This window comes from Heterodontus francisci, chromosome 38 (genome assembly GCF_036365525.1).
Source record: "Heterodontus francisci isolate sHetFra1 chromosome 38, sHetFra1.hap1, whole genome shotgun sequence".
Taxonomy (NCBI): Eukaryota; Metazoa; Chordata; class Chondrichthyes; order Heterodontiformes; family Heterodontidae; genus Heterodontus; species Heterodontus francisci.
The window spans coordinates 11,589,637-11,611,164 of NC_090408.1; the positions used below are offsets into that span (position 1 = coordinate 11,589,637).

The window sequence follows — 21,528 nt, forward strand, 5'->3', positions numbered from 1 at the left end:
CTCAGAAAAATTGCACTTTAATCACATCATGGCTATTATTTATTTGTTTGGAAAAAGACGCTAGGGTTAATCTGTCACAATCACAATTAAGGGAAACTCTCACACAAAAGTCAGAGGACTCAGCTTTCACATACTGATCCAATCAGAAAAACTTGCACCAGAAGGGAAGTTGAAACGTGCATACACATAATTACAGAATAGAATTATTTGTCATGTTATAGATTATTTGATTGTTATCCCCATCATTCATTCCTATGCCCGAACTTCCAGTTGCTTTTATGCTTTGTGAAAAGCATGTATAACAATGGGGACAAAGGCAGGAATGTTAATTAAAAAATAGCGTTTGCACTCAATATTGACAATTGTATAGTTTTTGATGGTGCAAATCTTCATGGAGACAACAACTTTGGGCTGGAGTGGAACAGTCAAAAGTATTGTTTGCATAATGGTACATGGAGTTAATAATGAGTAATGGTTGCTTTCCAATCATTATGGACAAACATCATATCAAACGTGCTACACGACCGGAAGAAAATCTGCTGCTCCTAGCCCACCTGGACTACTTGTGACTAGTCCATATTATCTCTGACGCCTAATGCCCTATGAAGTGGCCTATCAAGCCACTCAGTTGTCATGATAAGAAATGGGCAATGAATATGAATAATCCAAGTTGAGCCTCAGGAGGTCCACAGCTTTCCCTGTGCTATTACAGTGATGTCCGGCTGTTGTACTGGTTGTAATCATGGTCTGGCAGTTGAAGCCAAGTTAATCTTGGATAGTCTTCTCATAGAACAATTTCACACATCCCTGCAGGATTTTGATCGGTGAAAATAGCATTTAAGTGGCTACTTTTTGCTCCAAGGCAAGTGTGCTCGCATATGGGGGTCATGTGAAGACCCTCCAATGCCTGGGTAGTGCCTCTTCGATCATGGGGAGTGATCCCATTCATAAATTAACTACTACCAGTTAGACTGTGATTTTACATTTGTCATTTCATTGAACTCAATGATATTATAAATAGATGTTCAAACATGCTTGCATGAGCATCATGCTTTGAATTTATGAGCAGAATTATGGTTACCGATAACGGATTTGGGTTTTTCTTTTTCACTATAATGCAAAAGCAATTACAGACCCGTTAGCTGAGAAACAAACCAGTTTCTCAGGGGCAAAAAAAAAAAGGCTTGCATTTATGTAGCGTCTTTTTCCACCTCAGGACAATCCAATGCGTTTTATAGCCAATGAAGTACTTTTGAAGTGCAGTCCCTGTTGTAATGTTGGAAACACAGCAGCCAATTTGCACACAGCAAGTTCCCACAAACAGCAATGTGATTAATGACCAGATAATCTGTTGTTGTGATGTTGAGTGAGGAATAAATATTGGCCAGGACACCAGGCTATCTCCTCTGCTCTTCAAAATAGCGACACGGGATCTTTTACATCCACCTGAGCGGGCAGAAGGGCCTCAGTTTAATGTCTCATCCAAAAGACGGCACCTCTGACAGCGTAGCACTCCCTCAGTCCTGCACTGGAGCATCAGTCCAGATTTTTGTGCTGAAGTCTCTGAAGTAGGAATTGAACACACAAGGGATATAGAGGATTGGATCAGGAAAAAAGGAGGCTTATGGCAGATTCAGAGCGCTGAAAACAGCAGAGGCCCTAGAGGAGTATAGAAAGTGTAGGGGGATACTTAAAAAAGTAATTAGGAGAGCGAAGAGGGGACATGAAAAAACACTGGCAGGCAAGATAAAGGAAAATCCTAAGGCATTTTATAAGAATATTAAGGGCAAGCGGATAACCAGGGAAACAGTAGGGCCCATTAGGGACCAAATTGGCAATCTGTGTGTGGAGCCGGAGGACATAGATGAGGTTTTAAATGATTACTTTTCATCTGTCTTCACTATGGAGAAGGACGATGTAGGTGCAGAGATCATGGGGGGGATTGTGATATACTGGAACATGTTAGCATTGAAAGGGAGGAAGTATTAGCTTTTTCAGTGGGTTTAAAAGTGGATAAAACCCCAGGCCCAGATGAAATGTATCCAGGCTGTTATGTGAGGCAAGGGAGGAGATAGCAGGGGCTCTGACACAAATTTTCAAATCCTCTCTGGCCACAGGAAAGGTACCAGAGGACTGGAGGACAGCGAATGTGGTACCATTATTCAAAAAGGGTAGCAGGGATAAACCAGGTAATTACAGGCCGCTGAGTTTAACATTAGTGGTTGGGAAACTATTGGAAAAAATTCTGAGGGACAGGATTAATCTCCACTTGGAGAGGCAGGGATTAATCAGGGATAGTCAGCATGGGTTTTCCAAGGGGAGATCATGTCTAACTAACTTGATTGAATTTTTCGAGGCAGTGACTAGATGTGTAGATGAGGATAAAGCAGTTGATGTAGTCTACATGGACTTCAGTAAGGCTTTTGATAAGGTCCCGCGTGGGAGATTGGTTAAGAAGGTCAGAGCCCATGGGATCCAGGCTGATTTGGCAAATTGGATCCAAGATTGGCTTAGTGGCAGGAGGCAGAGGGTGATGGTCAAGGGTTGTTTTTGCGAGTGGAAGCCTGTGACCAGTGGTGTAAAGCAGGGATCGGTGCTGGGACCTTTGCTGTTTGTAGTGTACATTAATGAGTTAGAAGTGAATACAGGAGGTATGATAAATAAGTTCGCAGATGACACAAAAATTGATGGTGTTATAAATAGTGAGGAGGAAGGCCTTAGATTACAGGATGATATAGATGGGCTGGTAAGATGGGCAGAGCAGTGGCAAATGGAATTTAATCCTGAGAAGTGTGAAGTGATGCATTTTGGGAGGACTAACAAGGCATGGGAATATACAATGGATGGTAGGACCCTAAGAGGTACAGAGGGTCAGAGGAACGTTGATGTACTTGTGCATAGATCACTGAAGGCAGCAGCTCAGGTAGGAAGGCATATGGGATACTTGCCTTTATTAGCTGAGGCATAGAATATAAGAGCAGGGAGGTTATGATGGAGCTGTATAAAATGCTAATTAGGCCACAGCTGGAGTACTGTGTGCAGTTCTGGGCACCACACCATAGGAAGGATGTGATTGCACTGGAGAGGGTGAAGAGGGGATTCACGAGGATATTGCCTGAGCTGGAGCATTTTAGCTATGAAGAGAGACTGAAAAGACGAGGGTTGTTTTCCTTGGAGCAGAGAAGGCTGAGGGGAGATATGATTGAAGTGTACAAAATTATGAGGGGCATTGATAGGGTAGATAGGAAGAAACTTTTTCCCTTAGCGGAGGGTTCAATGACCAGGGAGCATAGATTTAAGGTAAGGGGCCAGAGGTTTAGAGGGGATTTGAGGAAAAATATTTTCACCCAGAGGGTGGTTGGAATCTGGAACGCACTGCCTGAAGGGGTGGTAGAGGCAGGAACCCTCACAGCATTTAAGAAGTATTTAGATGAGCACTTGAAAAGCCATAGCATACAAGGCTACAGGCCAAGTGCTGGAAAATGGGATTAGAATAGTTAGGTGCTTGATGGCCGGCATGGACACGATGGGCCGAAGGGCCTGCTTCTCATAACTCTATGACCTCTGACTCGGGCGAGAATGTGGCCAAGTGAACCACGGCTGACACCGTGCAATAATTGGTCACAAAAGATGATTGAGATATGTTAAAAGCAGTCTTACCCTGGAATGGGAGCACAGAAACATCCACAGGGATGGTTGAATCCTCTCACATAGTGAGGTTTAGGGGGACAGCCAGGGTGTTCCACATTAGTAGCTGCAAAGAAAACATGACATCTGTAGTCACTTCAAATAGTCATAGCATAGAACACTCAAACCTCTTGGGGACGTGGCTAGTGTGCAATGGAAAGCTTACTTTCTGATATTGTTTTACTGTAGAACCGTAAGCAATAAGCACACTACTGTATGAACCATTCCATTAAACAAATTTATAACCTACACTTACTGTATTTAACATAAAATTCAAGGCAAGTTTTTCACAACTCTGCATTTAATTCTAGCTTACATTTTCCTTACAGTTGACTGGGTTTTGCGTGCTAGTTACCATTTGAGGATATCGTCCCATCTTCGTATTGTTTTATTAAAACGACATCCACAAAATCCCTGGGAGAGATTATGCCCACAGCCGCTGATGGTGTAACAGTCCTGAAGACAGATACAGCCTAGAGGAAAAGTGCACAATCTAAACACAAGTCCAGCACTTCATTCATCATCCATTTCTGCTGTGCAACTATAGAAAGTGAGCATGACAAATGCTTTTTGCATACATCCAGGTGACTTCTCAAACAGGGCACTATGCTTCTTAAAACATTTGCCTTTTATCTGCTGTTATTTTTAAACAGGACAGTATGATTCAAAGTACTGTCATTTTCAAAGTAGATTCTGATGTACAAAATGCCCAATACCATTTGTTAACAAGCAGACATCATGTGGCATTGCTCATGGGTACCCTTGAATCTGGTTGTGATGTTTAGCACCTGGAATACTGTGTGCAGTTTTGGTCTCCACATTTAAGAAAGGATATACTTGCACTGGAGGCAGTGTAGCGAAGATTTACTAAATTGGTCCCTGCAATGAGGGGATTGTCCTATAATGTGAGGCGGAGTAAATTGGGCCTATATTCTCTGGAGTTTAGAAGAATGAGAGGTGATCTAATTGAGACATACAAGATTCTGAAAGGGCTTGATAGGATAGAAGCTGAGAGATTGTTCCGACTGGTCAAGGAATCTAGAACACGGGGACACAGTCTCAGGATAAGGGGTCAATCATTCAGGACTGAGATGAGGAGAAATTACTTCACTCAAAGGGTTGTGAATCTTCGGAATTCTCTCCCTCAGAATGTTGTGGATGCTCCATCATTGAATACATTTAATGATGGGATAGATAGTTTTTTGGTCTCGCAGGGAATCAAGGGATATGGGGAGTGGGCAGGAAGGTGGAATTAAAGTCCAAGATTGGCCATGATCGTATTGAATGGTGGAGCAGGCTCAACGGGCCATATGGTCTACTTCTCCTATTTCTTGTGTTCTTTTGACTTGGGCATTGCTCTTACTCAGAAAATCCAGATAGCTACAGGTACTTGCAAACAACCAAAGTTAATCTGAAAGCAACTGACGGCTATATGCAAATTTCAGGCTGCAAGATAATGACTGCCTTGTTTCAAAACAGATTGTTTTGTGCCATTGACAATGTGTGATATCTAGAGTGTGACGGATGCATGCTAAACACATTGGGGTAGAGTTTAGGTGCTATCGACAATCCAATTGCAAATTGCTATAGTTTTCCCAATTGAATATTTTGCTCAGGTTTCCTCTCAAAGTTATTTGCATAAAGCTAAATGTAAAATCTTCAATGAACCATCACAACCGGACAGTGTTTTAGAATGTAATTATGTAATTATTTTGCATTAAAAAATTCCTTGATACATTTAAGAGGCAACCTTGGTGCGGCTTTAACATTACTTAAAATGGGCTTAACACAAAAATTAAGCATTTTTAACGAGTGCCTTGTCCGCCACCTATGACTAACCCGATTTTAAATAACATAAATGACTTCAAATAACTATACAAATCCATTTTACTTGTTTCACTGGTGGTACAGTAGCCAGTTTTAGTAAATTAAATATTTAAGAGCCTTTAAAAGGTGCCTATTTCATGGCCTTGTGCCTTAACAAAGCTCAACTTTAAGAGCCTCCTCAAAGGGTTACAAAACCACAGTGATATTCCATCTCTGAGTAGGACCGGCTTCCAGCACATTTTTTTTTGAACCAGCAGTAAAGATCGTGGAAACTTGGTTTGCGCTGGATGTAATCGGCACTTGAAATTCCTTGATTTTCTGAGCTGGGTTGGCAGACTTTGGGCAAATTGCACTGGGAAAGAACTCGGTGCCAGCTGGCAGAAACACCAGGCCAATATTTATCAGAGGAAAAAATACAGAAACAGACACACAGAGAGACAGGCAGACAAAGATGCATATTAATGAGATAGAATTGGTATAAAGGGGATAATTTCAAAGTTTTCTTATGACAAAACTCAGGAAAGTAATAAACAGTGAGGAGAATAGTAGCAGACTTCAGGAGGACATAGACTGGAATTGGCAGACACATGGCAAATGAAAATTAATGGAGATAAGTGTGAAGTAATGCATTTTGGAAGGAAGCATGAGGAGAGGTAATATAAACTAAAGGAGCTGCAGGAACAGAGGCCTGGAGGTGTACATACACAAAACTACGAAGGCAGAAAGACAAGTTGACACGGCTGTTAAAATATGGGATCCTTGGCTTCATATTGGCAGAGAGCACAAAAGCAGGAAGTTATGCTAAACTTTTATAAATCACTAGGTCTCAGCTGGAGTACTGTATTCAATTCTTGGTGCTACTCCTCAGGAAGGTGGTCATGACCTTGGAGAGGTGCAGAGGGGATTTACTAAGGATGAAAGTCTTCAGTTATGTGCAGACACGAGAGAATATAGGTTGTTTTCCTCAGAGCAGAGGTTTAATAGAGGCATTCCAAATCTTGAAGGTTCTGATACAGTAAATAAGGAGAAACTTTTCCCACTGGAAGAGGAGCCAGTAGCCAGAGAACAGAGATTTAAGGTAACTGACAAAAGAGCCAAAGGTGAGTGGAAAAGAAATTTGAGTTATGATCCTGAATGCATTACCTGAAAGGGTGGCAGAAGCAGATTCCATAGTAAACTTCAAAAGGGACTTGGATAAATACTTGAATGAGAAAATTGCAGGACTATGGGCAAGATTAGGGAGACTGCTCTTGGATAGCTCTTTCAAAACATTGATACAGATACATTGGGCTAAATGGCCTCCTCGGTGCTGTAAAATTATATGAAGGAGGCCAGTAGGACCATGGGGCTGAACTGTAGAGACATTTGGAAGTAGAACTGGGAGCAAAGCTAAAGAAACTCACGTTGGGGATCCCGCTTCCGAGCAATCTTGCCAGAGGCGGGGTCAGTCTGGCACTGGCAGCTAATTATCAATTAAGATTCCACTTGAGGGCCAATTCGCAAGCCGCCAGGGTCTTCTTGACTATGGACGGGGCCCCCCACTGAAGCTCAGCTGCTGCCTGGAGGCAGTGAGGCCTCCTTTAATTCCCCTATACCAACCTCCCCCACACACCCAAAGCCACAGGTGCTAGATGGCAACAGGCCATCCTGTAATGGGGCTGCCACTTCACAATGATAAGTGTGGCAGCTGTGGCCACACTTGTTGTTTTGCACTTTTATAATTCTCCTCCAGAGGGCACACCATCCAGAGGCGCCCTTATGATCGCCCTTCTGCCTCAGCAGCGCCCACCTCTCTCAGTGGGGCTGCCAGCCAGACATTGCTGTGGGCCCTGATTAGATCTGCCTGTTCCCTGGTCAGCCCACCGTCCTGAATTGAAAGGGGTTTCCTGATTCCCACCCATAATTGAGTGGCATTGGGATTCCTAGGGTCTTGACTTTGAAAACAGCATGCAGATTGCAAGCAGAGTGTGAAGATTCAAGTTTGGTGAGTGGGGATTTTAAGTGTTGTTATCTTTATAAAAATCTGGTCTGCATTTAACTGGGATTTCCCCCCTTGATAAAGTAGGGTTAAGAATGTAAGTTTCTTTCAGTCTCAGGCAGGGACTAACAAGATCTAATGCAGAGTACCTGATTAGTTAAGTAGCTGACCAGTCCAATCCGGTTACTGCAATTTCAGCTTCAAGAAGTATAAATACAGAGGTCTGGGTGCAGCCTGCAAATGGTGTGCAGAATGTGTATACAAGAGTTTTTTTTTTGGGGGGGGGGGGGGGGGGGGGGATGCTCTTTTATTTTTCTTAACCCTCCACTATTTGGTTCTTGTTGCAGTGCAGTGAAAGGAGCTGGTTGGTGAGTAACTGGTAAGCTATTCTACTTATAATAAATAGTCTGTAAAGTTAAGGTATGGTGGGTCAGTTCAGCTGAGTGGAATGTACGGCCTGTGGCATGTGGGAAGTCATGAAACCGTGTGTCCCAGACAAAGCTTGAGCCTGGGTTTCAGAACTTGAGCGGTGGCTGGAGTCACTGTGGTGCACCCGTGAGGTAGAGAACTATGTGGATAGCATGTTTAGGGAGGTGTCACACCACTGATTAGGAGCATGCAGGCAGATAGGGAATGGGTGACCACCAGGCAGTCTAAGAGAACCAGGAAGGTAGTGCAAGAGTCCTGAGATGATTTCACTTGCTAATCAGTTTTCCATTTTTGGATACTGGTGAGGGTGTTGGTTCCTCAGTCACAACCAAGTTTGTGGCACCATAGGTGGCTCAGCTGCACAGGAGGGGAGGAAGAGGAGTGGGAGAGCAGTAGCGAGAGGGGATTTGCTAGTTTGGGGAACACAGACAGGTGTTCCTGTGGCTGTAGATAGGACTCCAGGATGGTGTGTTGCCTCCCTAATGCCAGGGTCAAGGATGTCACAACGGCTACAGGACATTCTTCTGGGGAAGGATGACCAGCCAGAGGGCATGGTCCACATTGGCACCAATGGCATAGGTAGGAAGGGGGATGAGGTCCTTAAAGCAGATTTTAGGGAGCTAGGAAGATTAAAAAGCAGGACCTCAAAAGCAGTAATCTCAGGATTACTCCCAGTCCCACGTGCAAGTGAGCACAGGAATAGGAGAATTAAGTGATTGAACATGTGGCTGGAGAACTGGTGTAGGAGGGAGGGCATCAAATTTCTGAGGAATTGGGACCAGTTCTGGGCAGGTGGAACCTGTACAAGATGGAAGGGTTGCACCTCAGCAGGACTGGGACTAATATCCTCACAGGGAGATATGTTAGTGCTGTTGGGGAGGGTTTAAACTAGATTGGCACGGGGATGGGAACTTGAGAGAGAGAGAGAGAGAGAGAGATCAGATTGGAGAGAAGCAAAACTGGTAATTTGTCAGGGCTGTGGGAACCAGGAGCAAATATCAGGAATACCAAGGTGCACAGAATACTGGGGGAGATAAATAGCACTACAGTAAGGAATAGTAAGTTATTTCAGTGGGGTCAGCGTAAGGGAGAAAGTAATAAAGTCTAAATCAGGGTTAATGTGCATGTATGTGAATGTACAGAGCGTGGTTAATAAGACTGGTGAGGTACAGGTGCAGACTGCCATGTGGAAATATGATGTGGCTATAACGGAGACCTGGCTCAAAGGAGGGCAGGACTGGGTGTTAAATATTCCTGGATACAAGATGTTCAGGAAAGATAGGAAAGGGGGAAAAAGGGGGAGGGATGGCGGTATTGATTTGAGAGCATTGCAGTGCTGGAGAAAAAGGATGTCCTAGAGGGGTCGAGGACAGAATCAATTTGTCCAGAGGTAAGGAACAAAAAAGGTGGTTACATTGCTCAGTGTCATCTATAGGCTACCAGCTAATGGGAAAAATGTGGAGGAACAAATTTGCAAGGAAATTGCAGAGGTGCAAAAATTATAAGGTAGTTATAGCGTGGGCCATTAATTATCCAAACATAGACTGGGATAGTCTCTCATAGGCAGTCCCTCGGGCCCAAGGATGACTTTCTTCTTCTCCAGGGTCATGGGTCCTTAGGTGACTGAACAGATCCAGAATTGGACTATACACTCTGCCACAGGTGGGATAGGTAGTGTTTGGTGAGGCGAGTGAATGGGACGCTTGAAATTCCGTACACTCCTTCTGCTATTTGCACTTGGTCACTGCCTGGGCATGTCGACGTTGTTCGAAGTGGGTGGCACCGTCGTGGATGCTTCTCCATTTTGGGCAGTCTCGGGCAAGAGATTCTCACGAATCAGTGGAGATATCACTTTTTTCAGGGAGGTTTAAGGACATCCTTGTAGTGTTTCCTCTGCCCTCCTAGCAGCCTCTTGCCGTGACGGAGCTCAGAGTAGAAAGCTTGTTTTAGATTCTTGTGTCAGGCATGTGGACGATATGGCCCACCCAGTGTAACTGACAGTAGTGTGAGGGGCAGGAGTTCCTGGAGTGTGTTCAGGAAAATTTTCGACAGCAGTATGTTGCTAGTCCAACGAGAAAGGAGGCACTGTTAGACTTGATTCTTGTGAATGAGGTGGGCCAAGTGGATCAAGTATCAGTAGGTGAGCATTTAGGGGACAGTGATCATTGTATCATAAGGTTTAGGCTAACTATGGAAAAGGACAAAGAACAATCCAGAATAAGAATAAATTAACTGCGGCAAAGCCAACTTCAATGGGGTAAGAATGGAGCTGGAGTAAATAAATTGGAGTCAAAAGTTGGCAGAAAAACCAGTAGCTGAACAATGGGCTATCTTCAAAGAGGATATAGTTGGGGCAGAGTCAAGGTATGTTCCCTCAAAGGGAAAGGTAGGGCAATCAAATCCAGAGCACCCTGGATGACAAAAGAGGTAGAGATTAAGATAAAAAGAAAAAGTGCGCTTATGACAGACGCCAGGTAGATAATACTATTGAGAACCAGGCTGAATATAGAAGGCCCAGAGGGGAAGTGAAAAACAAATGAGAAGCAAAGAGAGAGCATGAAAAGAGATTGGCAGCTAGCATTAAAGGAAATCCCAAAGTTTCCTATAGACATATAAATAATAAAATGGTGATAAAAGGAGTGGGGCCGATTAAGGACTATAAAGGGGATTTACACATGGAGCCAGAGCTAAGATATTAAATGAATACTTTGCATCTGTCTTTACCAAGGAAGATGCAACCCAGGAAATGTTGAAAGAGGTGGTATTTCAGACAGTAGAAGGGTATAAAATTAATAGAGGATGTATTGGATAGGCTGTCTGTACTTAAAGTGGATTAAGCACCAGGACCAGATGAGATGCATCCAAGGATAGTGAGGGTGGAAATCGCAGAGGCACTGGCCATAATTTTTCAGTCTTCCTTAGACATGGGGGTGGTACCAGAGGACTGGAGAATTGCAAACGTTTATGTCTACACCCATAGAAAACAGGAAGAGTAGGCCATTTGGCCCCTTGGGCTTGCTCTGCCATTCAAAAAAATATCAGGGCTGATGGTCTAATTCAGTACCCTGTTCCTGATTTCTCCCCATATCCTTTATAGAAAACATAAAAAATTTGACCAGGTATCGAACCCAGGGCTCCCGCATAGCACGTGAGAAGACTATCAGTGAACTACCAAGACCTTGCCTCAAAGGTAAGCCCAGCAACTACAGGCCAGTCAGTTTAACTTAGGTGGTGGGGAAACTTCTAGAAAAAATAATTTGGGTAAAAATTAAGAGTCACATGGACAAATGCAGGTTAATTAAAGAAAGTCAGCATAGATTTCTTAAGGGAAAATTATGTTTAACTAACCTGCAGTTTTTTGAGGAGGTAACAGAGGGTTGATGAGGGCAATGCTGTCTATGTGCTGTACATGGACTGTCAAAAGACATCTGACAATGCCACACAACAGACTTGTGAGCAAACATATACCTCATGGAATATAAGGGACAGTAGCAACATGGATACGAAATTGGCTGAGTGACAGGAAACAAATTACTGGTTAATTGATATTTTTTGTGCTGGAGGAAGGTTTGTAGTGGAATTCCCCAGGGATTAGTGTTGGGACCCTTGCCTTTCCTGATATATATTAATGACTTAGACCTTTGGTGTACAGGACACAATTTCAAAGTTCGCAGATGATGCGAAACTTGGAAGCATTGTGAACTGTGAGGGGGACAGTGTAAAACTTCAAAAGTTCATAGACAAGTTGGTGGAACAGGCAGACAGATGGTAGATGAAGTTCAATGCAGAAAAATGTGAAGCGATTCATTTTGGTAGGAAGAACAAGGAGACACAATTAAAAATAAAGGGTACAATTCTAAAGGGGGTGCTGGAGCAGAGGGACCTGGGTGTATATTTGCACAAGTCATTGAAGGTAGCAGGACAGGTTGAGAGAGCGGTTAATAAAGCATACAGTAGTCTGGGCTTTATTAATAGGGGCATAGAGCACAAAAGCAAGGAAGTTATGTTGAACTTGTAGAAGACACCAGTCTGGCCTTAACTGGAGTATTGCATCCAGTTCTGGGCACTGCACTTTAGGAAAGACGTGAGGGCATTGGAGATAGTACAGAAAAGACTCAAAAATGGTTTCAGGGAAGTTCCAGTTTTGAAGATAGATTGGAGAAGTTGGGACTGTTTTTCTTGGAGAAGCTGAGAGGTGATTTGATAGAGGTATTCAAAATCATGAGGGGTCTGGACCAAATAGGAGAAACTGTTCCCTCTCGAAAGTATTGAGAACGAGCGGGCACAGATTTAAAGTATCTGGTAAGAGACGCAAATGTGACACTAGGAAAAACTTTTTCACGGAGTGTAGTTAAAGTCTGGAACACACTGCCCGAGAGTGTGGTGGAGGCAGGTTCAACTGAAGCATTCGAAAAGGAACTAGACTGTTCTATGAAAAGGAAGAATGTGCAGGGTTACAGGGTGAAGGCAGGGGATGGAACTGAGTGAATTGCTCTTTTGGAGAGCCGGTGCAGACAGTGGGCTGAATGGCTTCCGACTGTGCTATAACAATTCTGTGATTTTGTGATTCAATATCCAGCCTATGGTGACTGTGCTAGTTCTTTGCTAGAGCAATCCAAAACTAATCCCACTGCCCCACTCACTGCTTTGACTTTTTCTATAGCAAAGCATTCCATGCTCCACAACCCAAAAATGCTAATGGGAGGAAAGAGTTTTTCCCTCCTATCCTCTTTCCCCACACTAAGTTAAAACGATCCTTGTCACTGACCCAAATCGGAAATAGTTTTCCTTATTCACCAACAAAACTCTTTGATCTTAAAACTTACTAAACCTCATCTTAGTCATCTCTGCTTCAACAGAAATAGCCTGATACCTCTAACCTCTCTTCAGAACTAGTTTCCTATCCCTTAATCATCCTGGTGAATCTGTTGTATACTCTCAATGACTTTGATGCTCTTTCTATATTGGGGTGCCCAATACTGCACATCAAATTGCAATCTAACCATTGCTTTGGACCAATTTATCATCTTTTCAGTCATGTCCCTATTTATAAAACACATTACCGCCTTTTTTAGGATAATTTTACAACTACACCCACATGTTCCAAGCATATATATTTTTGAATCTGCTCTCTGCTCCCCGTGTCTTTCCAGTCAGTTTTTACTCATTCCTTGTTCTTCCTCAAATGCACAACCATGCAATTTTCCCTATTAAATCTGTCACTTGTCTGTCCATCCCAATAATCTCAATTTGCCAAACCCACTACAGATATTGTTGCCAAAATCATCCAACCCTTCTCCAATCCAAGCAACACCCACTAACCTTAACCCTATATTTCCTGTCTGCCAATCAACTTTCTCCTCTCCTGCTACATTTCCTCTTGTACCATAAGCCTGAATCATTGTAATAGGTTTGTAGTTTACCTTCCAACATACAAAGCCAGAGTTCTGATCTTCGGCCTGATAATTAACATTTGGATGGACTCATCCACTGTTTATTTAACCGGACTCTAGCTTTTAAAGGGGCACTCACACCAGAATAATGTAAACAATTTATAATGTTCCTGTCCTTCTAGTCCATCCTTTTATCACAACCAGTGACAGATAACAATGCAAGTAAGTTGAAGGGTATAAGAGGACAGTGCTATTACTTGGTATAATGCAGAATGCAATGTGATGGTGTATTTTTGCTGTGATGCTGAATAAAATGAATGGTGGTTAAAAGTAAATTAATATAAATAAATTGAATTGGTACATACTGAAAATTTAAAAATCAGCTTTGCTTTATATATGTATTCTATAGCTTCAACAAAAGGAATGTCCCTTAAAAGGGCAAAAATATTTTAATTTGCATTTTTAAATATAGTAAAATATAACTTATACAAAGCATGTTACAGAATTTGTAAACAGTATAAATTCTAATGAACATCCTGTGGCACCGTTTGCACCAATTTGGAAGTCATTTTTCCAAGTCATTAAATGTTACTGCAAGGATATGCTATTGGGTTTATTGGATTGAAGAGGTGGTGTGCAGGAGCTTAGGGAAGTGAGTAGCTGCGGAAGGGTGACAAATTGTTTGGGAAGAGGAGCAAAGAAAAGGACTTGCATTTCTATAGCACCTTTCACAGCCAATGAAGTACTTTTGATGTGCAGTTTTTTCTTTATTCGTTCACAGGATGTGGGCGCCGCTGGCCAAGCCAGCATTTATTACCCATCCCTAATTGCCCTCGAGAAGGTGGTGGTGAGCTGCCTTCTTGAACCGCTGTAATCCATGTAAGGTAGGTACACCCACAATGCAGTTAGGAAGGGAGTTCCAGGATTTTGACCCAGAGATAGTGAAGGGACGGCGATATAGTTCCAAGTCAGGATGGTGTGTGACTTGCAGGGGAACTTGCAGGTGGTGGTGTTCCCATGCATCTGCTGCCCTTGTCCTTCTAGTTGGTAGAGGTCGCAAGTTTGGAAAGTGCTGTCTAAGCAGCCTTGGTGCATTGTTGCAGTGCATCTTGTAGATGGTACACATTGCTGCCACTGTGCATCGGTGGTGGAGGGAGTGAATGCTTGTAGATGGGGTGCCTATCAAGCAGGCAGCTTTGTCCTGGATGGTGTCGAGCTTAGTGTGTTGTTGGGAGCTGCACCCATCCAGGCAAGTGCAGAGTATTCCATCACACTCCTGACTTGTGCCTTATGGATGGTGGACCTTGCTGCAGGATTTCTAGCCTCTGACCTGCTCTTGTAGCCACGGTATTCATATGAATACTCCAAATCAGTTTCGGAGGAAGCACCGAGGGCGACCAGGGTACAGAATGTACTCTGGGTGAGGGACTTCAATATCCATCACCAAGTGGCACGATAGCACCTCTACTGACCGAGTTGGCAGAGTTATGTAGGAAGCACAACAGCCAAATTGTGCACAGCAAGCTCCCACAGAGAACAATGAGATAATGATCAGATGATTTGTTGTAGGTGATGCTGATGTTCAAAGAACGAAGGGATTGAATAGTTGAAGCTGGGAGCTATTGGGAGTATTTGAAAGGATTGGGATAATTGGTGCTCAGAGTGGACTGGGGATGTGGGAATTCAGGATGGCAGTGGGGGTAGTGAGTATTTAGAGGAACTAAAGGGTGTAGGAGGTTACCAGAAAGCCAGTAGTGGCTACTAGTGAGTAGCTGGGAATTGGAGGGTATGTACAATAGGAGAGAAGCAACTGTGACAGTCTGAAATAAATAATTGTGTAGAAATAAAGTTGGAAGGGAGGAAAGAACATGAAGGATTAATTAAACCAGCTGAAAACAAATTTGCAAAGGGAGAGAAGGAAAGGGGATGCCAATAATAAAGAAATTAAAAGGAACAGAAAGCTGAGGCTGTAAAGAGGATCGTGCAGCTCGTGGTCTGTGGAATAGAGAGGAAGGGAAGTTCCTGTTGGGAACAGAGGGAAGGGGAATTTGAATGAAAGCTAGCAAGGAACAAAGGCAGACTGTAAAAGCTTCTTTAGGTATGTGAAGAAAAAGACCAACAAGGACAAATGTGGGTCCATTACAGGCAGACAGGAAAACATTTAATGCCAACAAGGAAATGGTGGAGAAACTAAACAATTACTTTGTGTCTGTCTTCATGGAGGAAGATACAGAAAATCTCCTAGAAATACTAGGGAACCAAGGGACGTGTGAAACTGAAATAAATTAGTATTAATGAAGAGGTAGTGCTCAACCAGATTGAAGGTTGATAAATCTCCTGGATCAGATGAGCTACATCCCAGAGTGTTGAAGGAGGTGGCTAGAGAGATAGCAGATGTATTGGTGATTGTTTCAAAATTCTATAGATTCTGGAAAGTAGCAAATGTAACCCCACTATTTAAGAAAGGAGGGAGAGTGTAAACAGTAGCACAGACCTTTTGGTTTGACATCAGTATTAGGGAAAATGTTAGAATCTATTATAAAGGATGTGATAACTAGACACTTAGAAAATGATTGGGCAGAGTCAACATGGATTTATAAAAGGGAGATCATGTTTGACAAACTTGTTGGAATTTTATTTGAGGATGTTACTTGTAGCAGATAAAGGAGAACCAGTGGGTGTGGTGCATTTGAATTTTCAGAAGGCTTTTGATAAGGTCCCACACAAGAGGTTAGTAAACAAAATTGGAGCGCATGGGATTGTAGGTAATATACTGGCATGGATTGAGAATTGGTGAACAGACAGAAAACAGAAGGAATAAACAGGTCATTCACAGGATGACAGGCTGTTACTCGTGGAGTACCGCAAGGATCAGTGCTTGGGCCACAACTGTTCACAATCTATGTAAAAAATTTGGATGTGGTGTCCAAATGTAGTAATTCCAAATTTGCTGATGACACAAATCTAGGTGGCAATGTAAGTTGTGAGGAGGATGCAAGGAGGCTTCAAGGCGACTTGGACAGGCTAAGTAAATGGGCAAGTACATGGCAGATGGAAATGTGAATAAGTGTGACGTTATCCACTTTGGTAGAAAAAAAACAAATGCAGAGTATTTCTTAAATGGTGACAGGTTGGGAAGTGTTGAGGTCCAAAGCGACCCAGGGGTCCTGGCTCGAGTCACTAAAAGCTAGCAAGCAGGTGCAGTAAGCAATTAGGAAGGCAAATGGTATGTTGGCATTCATCTCAAGGGGCTTTGAGTACAGGAGTAAAGAAGTCTTGCTGCAATTGTAAAGAGTCTTGGTGAGATGGTATCTGGAGTACTGTGTACAGTTTTGGCCTTATCTAAGGAAGGATATTCTTGCCATAGAGGGAGTGCAACAGAGGTTCATCAGACTAATCCCTGGGATGGCAAGATTGTCTTAAGAGGAGAGACTGAGGAAACTGGGTCTGTATTCCCTAGAGTTTCAAAGAAGGAATCGCATTAAAACTTACAACATTTTTAGTGTGATAGGGTGGATGTAGATGGGATGTTTCTCCTGGCTGGTGAGTCTCGAACCAAGGCACAGTCTCAGAATAATGGGTATGTCATTTAAGACTGAGATGAGGAGGAATTTCTTCAGAGGATCTTTGGAATTCGCTACCCCATTGAGCATGTTCAAGACAAAAGTCAATAGATAGCTGCATACTAATGACATCAGAGATATCGAGATCGCACAAGAAAATGGCTTTGAGGTAGATGATCAGCCACGATCTAACTGAATGGCGGAGCAGGCTTGACTGACTGAATGTCCTATTCCTATGAGAAGGCAGGGCCCAAGGATGGAGGGAGGAGTGCAGTGAGCTGGGCTGCAGCAGAGAGTCAATTGCAGTGGTGGCATATGGGAGGAAAAAGTGGCCATTTGGGAGAGTTGAAGTTAGGACATGGTACCAACAAGCAGGAGAGCAAGATCTTTTAAAAGTGAAAAGTGAGGTTTGATTGAGAAGGGGAGGACAATGAAGAAAGCCAAAACAAGTCACCGTGGCCAAGAAGCGGTTGTTCAAGAAGGCAGCTCACCATCACCTACTCAAGGGCAATTCGGGAAGGGCAATAAAAGCTGGTCTAGCCAGCGACACCCACATCCCATGAACAAATAAAACACAGGTCAGGGAGGAGAATTTTTAAAAAAGGAAAAGCAGCTGCATATACTGCTACAGGCTGTTTATTAGTATCTATGCTATTGCAGATGTGTCTGATGTTTTCTATATTGCTCCTTTTGCAATGGCCTTGATATGAGGCAACTGCTCAAATTTAATGGGCCACAGGTAGAAGGAAAAGAGTAACAGAAATCCAAAAACAGAAATCACTGAGCAGGCAACAGAGCAGACACATTGGGCCACCAAAAGAAAATGTTAATGAAGCTGCTGCACAGGATTAAATTTGAAATATGCAATTCTAGTAGTTAAAAGATGCATTTGAGTATGAAAAATTTATTGGAGAACACCAGGATGGAATAGAGGACAGAAAAGAATTTTCAATTGATGCTGTCATTCTAGACACCCACCTGCCAAGAATGAGGCATATTGATTTCGCCTTACGGACATTAGATTTCAAATTGTTGCTGGGAAGAAGAGAGGGCCTGTTACAAGGGCTGCCAGACTTGGATGGAGGACATTTGCATACAAATGGGGACAAGAGAGGCTGCTTCCCTTATCCAATTTAACCCACAATGGACTTTGAGCACCAGACATTGAAGGTGAGGGAGCTCAAATGTCAGGATTTCCTGGAATAGCTAAAACCACAAACAGATGTGGTCAGACCAGCTGGTCACATGACGAGCCTGCTTGGCAACCCGGTTTTTCTCAAATTGTACAAACAGTTTGAACTGACTGTTTGCTCCTGGACTGAAAAGATCTCTCCTGGCTGGCTCATCACAGCCTCTCCTATCTGCTCCCATCTTTTTCAGACGGAACTCCAAATTCACTGGAGATACAGAAACCAAGAAAAATGTCTCCGACAGCAAACAAGGTTTAAGAAGAATACTGGGCCCCAACGAAAAGCAAGATCTACCCACAATCAAGGACTCTACAGTGAGCTCGAAGATCCGTAACACAAACCCTCTTCAGATATTGCCTCAAACTTTTCCACTTTATTTCTTCTTTTCTGTCTACCTGCATGTGTATCGCCTATGCATGCTAGTGTGGGCACGTCGTGTATCCGTAAGTGTTAATCAAATTACAGTTTAAGTTCAATAAATTTCAACCTTCTTTAAACCTAAGAAAACCTGTTTGTGCTGGTTTCTTTGCTTTATAATTGGAAAGCAGTGAACAAGGATTCACCAAGGGGGAGCTAAAAATATGGCGTGTTTAAAATTAAACCCTGTTACAGGTGAAGGCTGAAGGGGAACCCGAGAACTCTTTCTCACCGGGTCGTAACAGAAATTTGGGTGCTAGCATCTGGAATTGACCCACAAACTAGTGAAATTGGAAGTGGGAAGCCAAGTTGTTCCCAATCAAAAAAAGTAAGATTTCAATACAGGTTTTCTTGTGGTTGTGTGCTTGAATACTAAACATGTCTGCAACTGAAGCTAGTAGCTCCCCACGCCAAGGTAAAGTAACTTGGAATAAGTTAAAAGCACCATCTATGGAGGAGTTGAGGAAAATGGCTGAGCAGTGTGGGATCACTGTACGTGCCAAGGCTAGAAAGCCTAAACTAAGACCAGTGGCCAACCATTTTTCCCTTGAATCTGAAAAAGCAGAAACACGGTTAGAAGCAGACCCCCGACAGGGTACTGCTAGCAAAGGTACAATTGGAACAGAGGAAATTTGAATTCGAAGAGAGAGAGGCAGGAGAGGGAGAGAGACAGACTAGCCCAGAAGGATTGTGAAGAGAGCTGAAGCAGCTTGAGTTAACTAGCGGCGGACAGAGCAACCCCAGTGAAAGCATAGCAAATATGGAGTAGTGTAACTTGGCGTTGGGTACAGAATTGTTAAAACTAGCTCAACTAATTCCAAGATTCAATGAGGAGGATGCAGAAGCATTTTTGGGTCCTTTGTGAAACTGGCAAGGCAGCTAAAATGGCCAGCTGAGACCTGGCCTCTTTTACTGCAAAGCAAGCTAACTGGAAAAGTCCATGAGGTTTATTCCCTGTTGCCAGATGAAAGTTCATCAAATTATGAACTGACAAAAAATGCTATCCTCGGGGCATATGAATTGGTACCCAAAGCCCATCGCCAAAAGTGTAGAACCCTCAAGAAGCAAGCTAATCAAACTTATGTGGAGATTGAAAGAAGTAAGCAGCTGGCTTTTGACCAGTGGCTGAGGGCTCTTAAAGTACAGCTCAGCTATGAGAAGCTCAGATAAGTAATTTTGTTAGAGGAATTTAAACATTCTCTCCCACTCTCCATAAAGACCCACGCAGAAGAGAAGCTGGTTCAGAGGGTCCGGCAAGCGGCCATTCTAGCTGATGGGTTTGCTTTAATTTAGAAGCTGGTTTCCCAGGGGAGGACCTTTCCTAATCACCCCCACAAACCTGAAAAGGACAAGGGGTGAGAAGGTGATAGGAGCCCAAGCAGTCCTGGGAGAGAAAGAAAAGCAGGGGACAGAGGAGGACCTCCTCTAGCCAAATAGGTTCTGGGAGCAGGAATGAGACCCAGAGACCTGTGTGCTTTCATTGTAATAAAGCAGGGCATTTAAGAACTGACTGCTGGAAACTAAAGGGCAAACCGGTAGGGTTAATCAGGGCACACCTGCTCAGTGAAGAAGTGAACCTGTTGCAAAGCACAGCAGAAGCAGCTGTGGCTTTAATTGCAGTAAGGGTGCAACCCAGGAAGCTTACTACAGCAAGTACAGGAAAATTTAATAGGATTTGGGCAGCACAGTGGTTAGCACCGCAGCCTCACAGCTCCAGTGACCCGGGTTAAATTCTGGGTACTGCCTGTGTGGAGTTTGCAAGTTCTTTGTGTCTGCGTGGGTTTTCTCCGGGTGCTCCGGTTTCCTCCCACAGCCAAAAGACTTGCAGGTTGGTAGGTAAATTGGCCATTATAAATTGCCCCTAGTATAGGTAGGTGGTAGGGAAATATAGGGACAGTTGGGGATGTAGTAGGAATATGGGATTAGTGTAGGATTAGTATAAATGGGTGGTTGATGGTCAGCACAGACTCGGTGGGCTGAAGGGCCTGTTTCAGTGCTTTATCTCTAAACTAAACTAAACATTCCTGAAGGCTATCAGGGTTTTGTGTCTGAAGGGAAAGTAACCCCATACCCCTCAAGTGGGGCAAGCAAGCCCACAGTAATTCTCGGACACAGGGGCCACTAGATCCCTTTTAGTGGGAAAAGGCCTGACCTTTCCCCCAGAGTGCAGAGTGAACACCAAAATGGCAGTGAATGGTATTGGAGGGCAGTGTATGCCTGTACCTGTGCACCTGGAGTGCAACCTAGTTTCGGGACCAGTGACCATAGGGATTGTCCCTAGTTTGACTGTGGACGGGTTGACCTGCTCCTCGGTATTGATCTGGCGGGGATAAAGTTGGTAGCCCCCCACCCCCCCCCCCCCTATAGTGAAAGAAAGACCACAGGAGGTCAGAGGGACAAGACAGTGGCAGGAGATCAACCCCTGCAGTTTCCCTGAATGTGCAGTAGATCAGGCCATGATCAAACCAGCTACCCCAAAGGAGACTGAATTAGCACTGCAGGCAGATGGCCAGGTGTCTGTCTGTATGGGACTTTCTTTGGAAAGTTAGGAGACCCAGGGAATGAATTAAATGGATTTTCCCTAGCTGAGGCTCAGCGAGCCGACCCAGTATTGCGAGGGTTAGCACAGGCTGAAAGTGAAGCAGAGGGAGTCCCTGATTGCTACTGTCTAAAGATTGAGGTACTGATGAGGAAATGGAATTTTCCTTACAGACCTGACAGCAAGGACTGGACAGTAATTCACCAGTTAGTGGTGCCGCAGAGGTACCAGAGAGAAATATTAAGGGCCCACGAGACTACAGTGGCTGTACATGTCGGTATTTCAAAGACCAAAGCCCACATAAGACAGCATCTTGACTGGCCAAAACGCCACAATGTGATGGAGTACTGCAGGAGTTGCCACATGTGCCAGGATGAGGGGAAACCCCAACCTACAGTGACACGTGCACCCCTAAGTCATGTACCGGTGTTAGGAGGACCCTCCAGCAGAGGACTGGTGAACTGCAAGGGACTCCCACAGAGAACAAAAGGACAGGCAGGAAGGT

The 21,528-nt window shown here is 43.7% G+C and overlaps 1 protein-coding gene across 1 annotated transcript in view; it reads right to left on the reverse strand.

Moving 5' to 3' along the window:
* stard5 (StAR related lipid transfer domain containing 5) overlaps positions 1–21,528 on the reverse strand; it is a 62,908-nt gene that overhangs the window by 2,216 nt on the left and 39,164 nt on the right. The window contains exons 4-5 of the mRNA XM_068017728.1: positions 4,043–4,160; positions 3,661–3,754 (exon numbers count right to left, since the gene is read on the reverse strand). Of these exons, the coding sequence (XP_067873829.1) occupies positions 3,661–3,754; positions 4,043–4,160 (212 nt within the window). The remainder of the gene's footprint in view (positions 1–3,660; positions 3,755–4,042; positions 4,161–21,528) is intronic.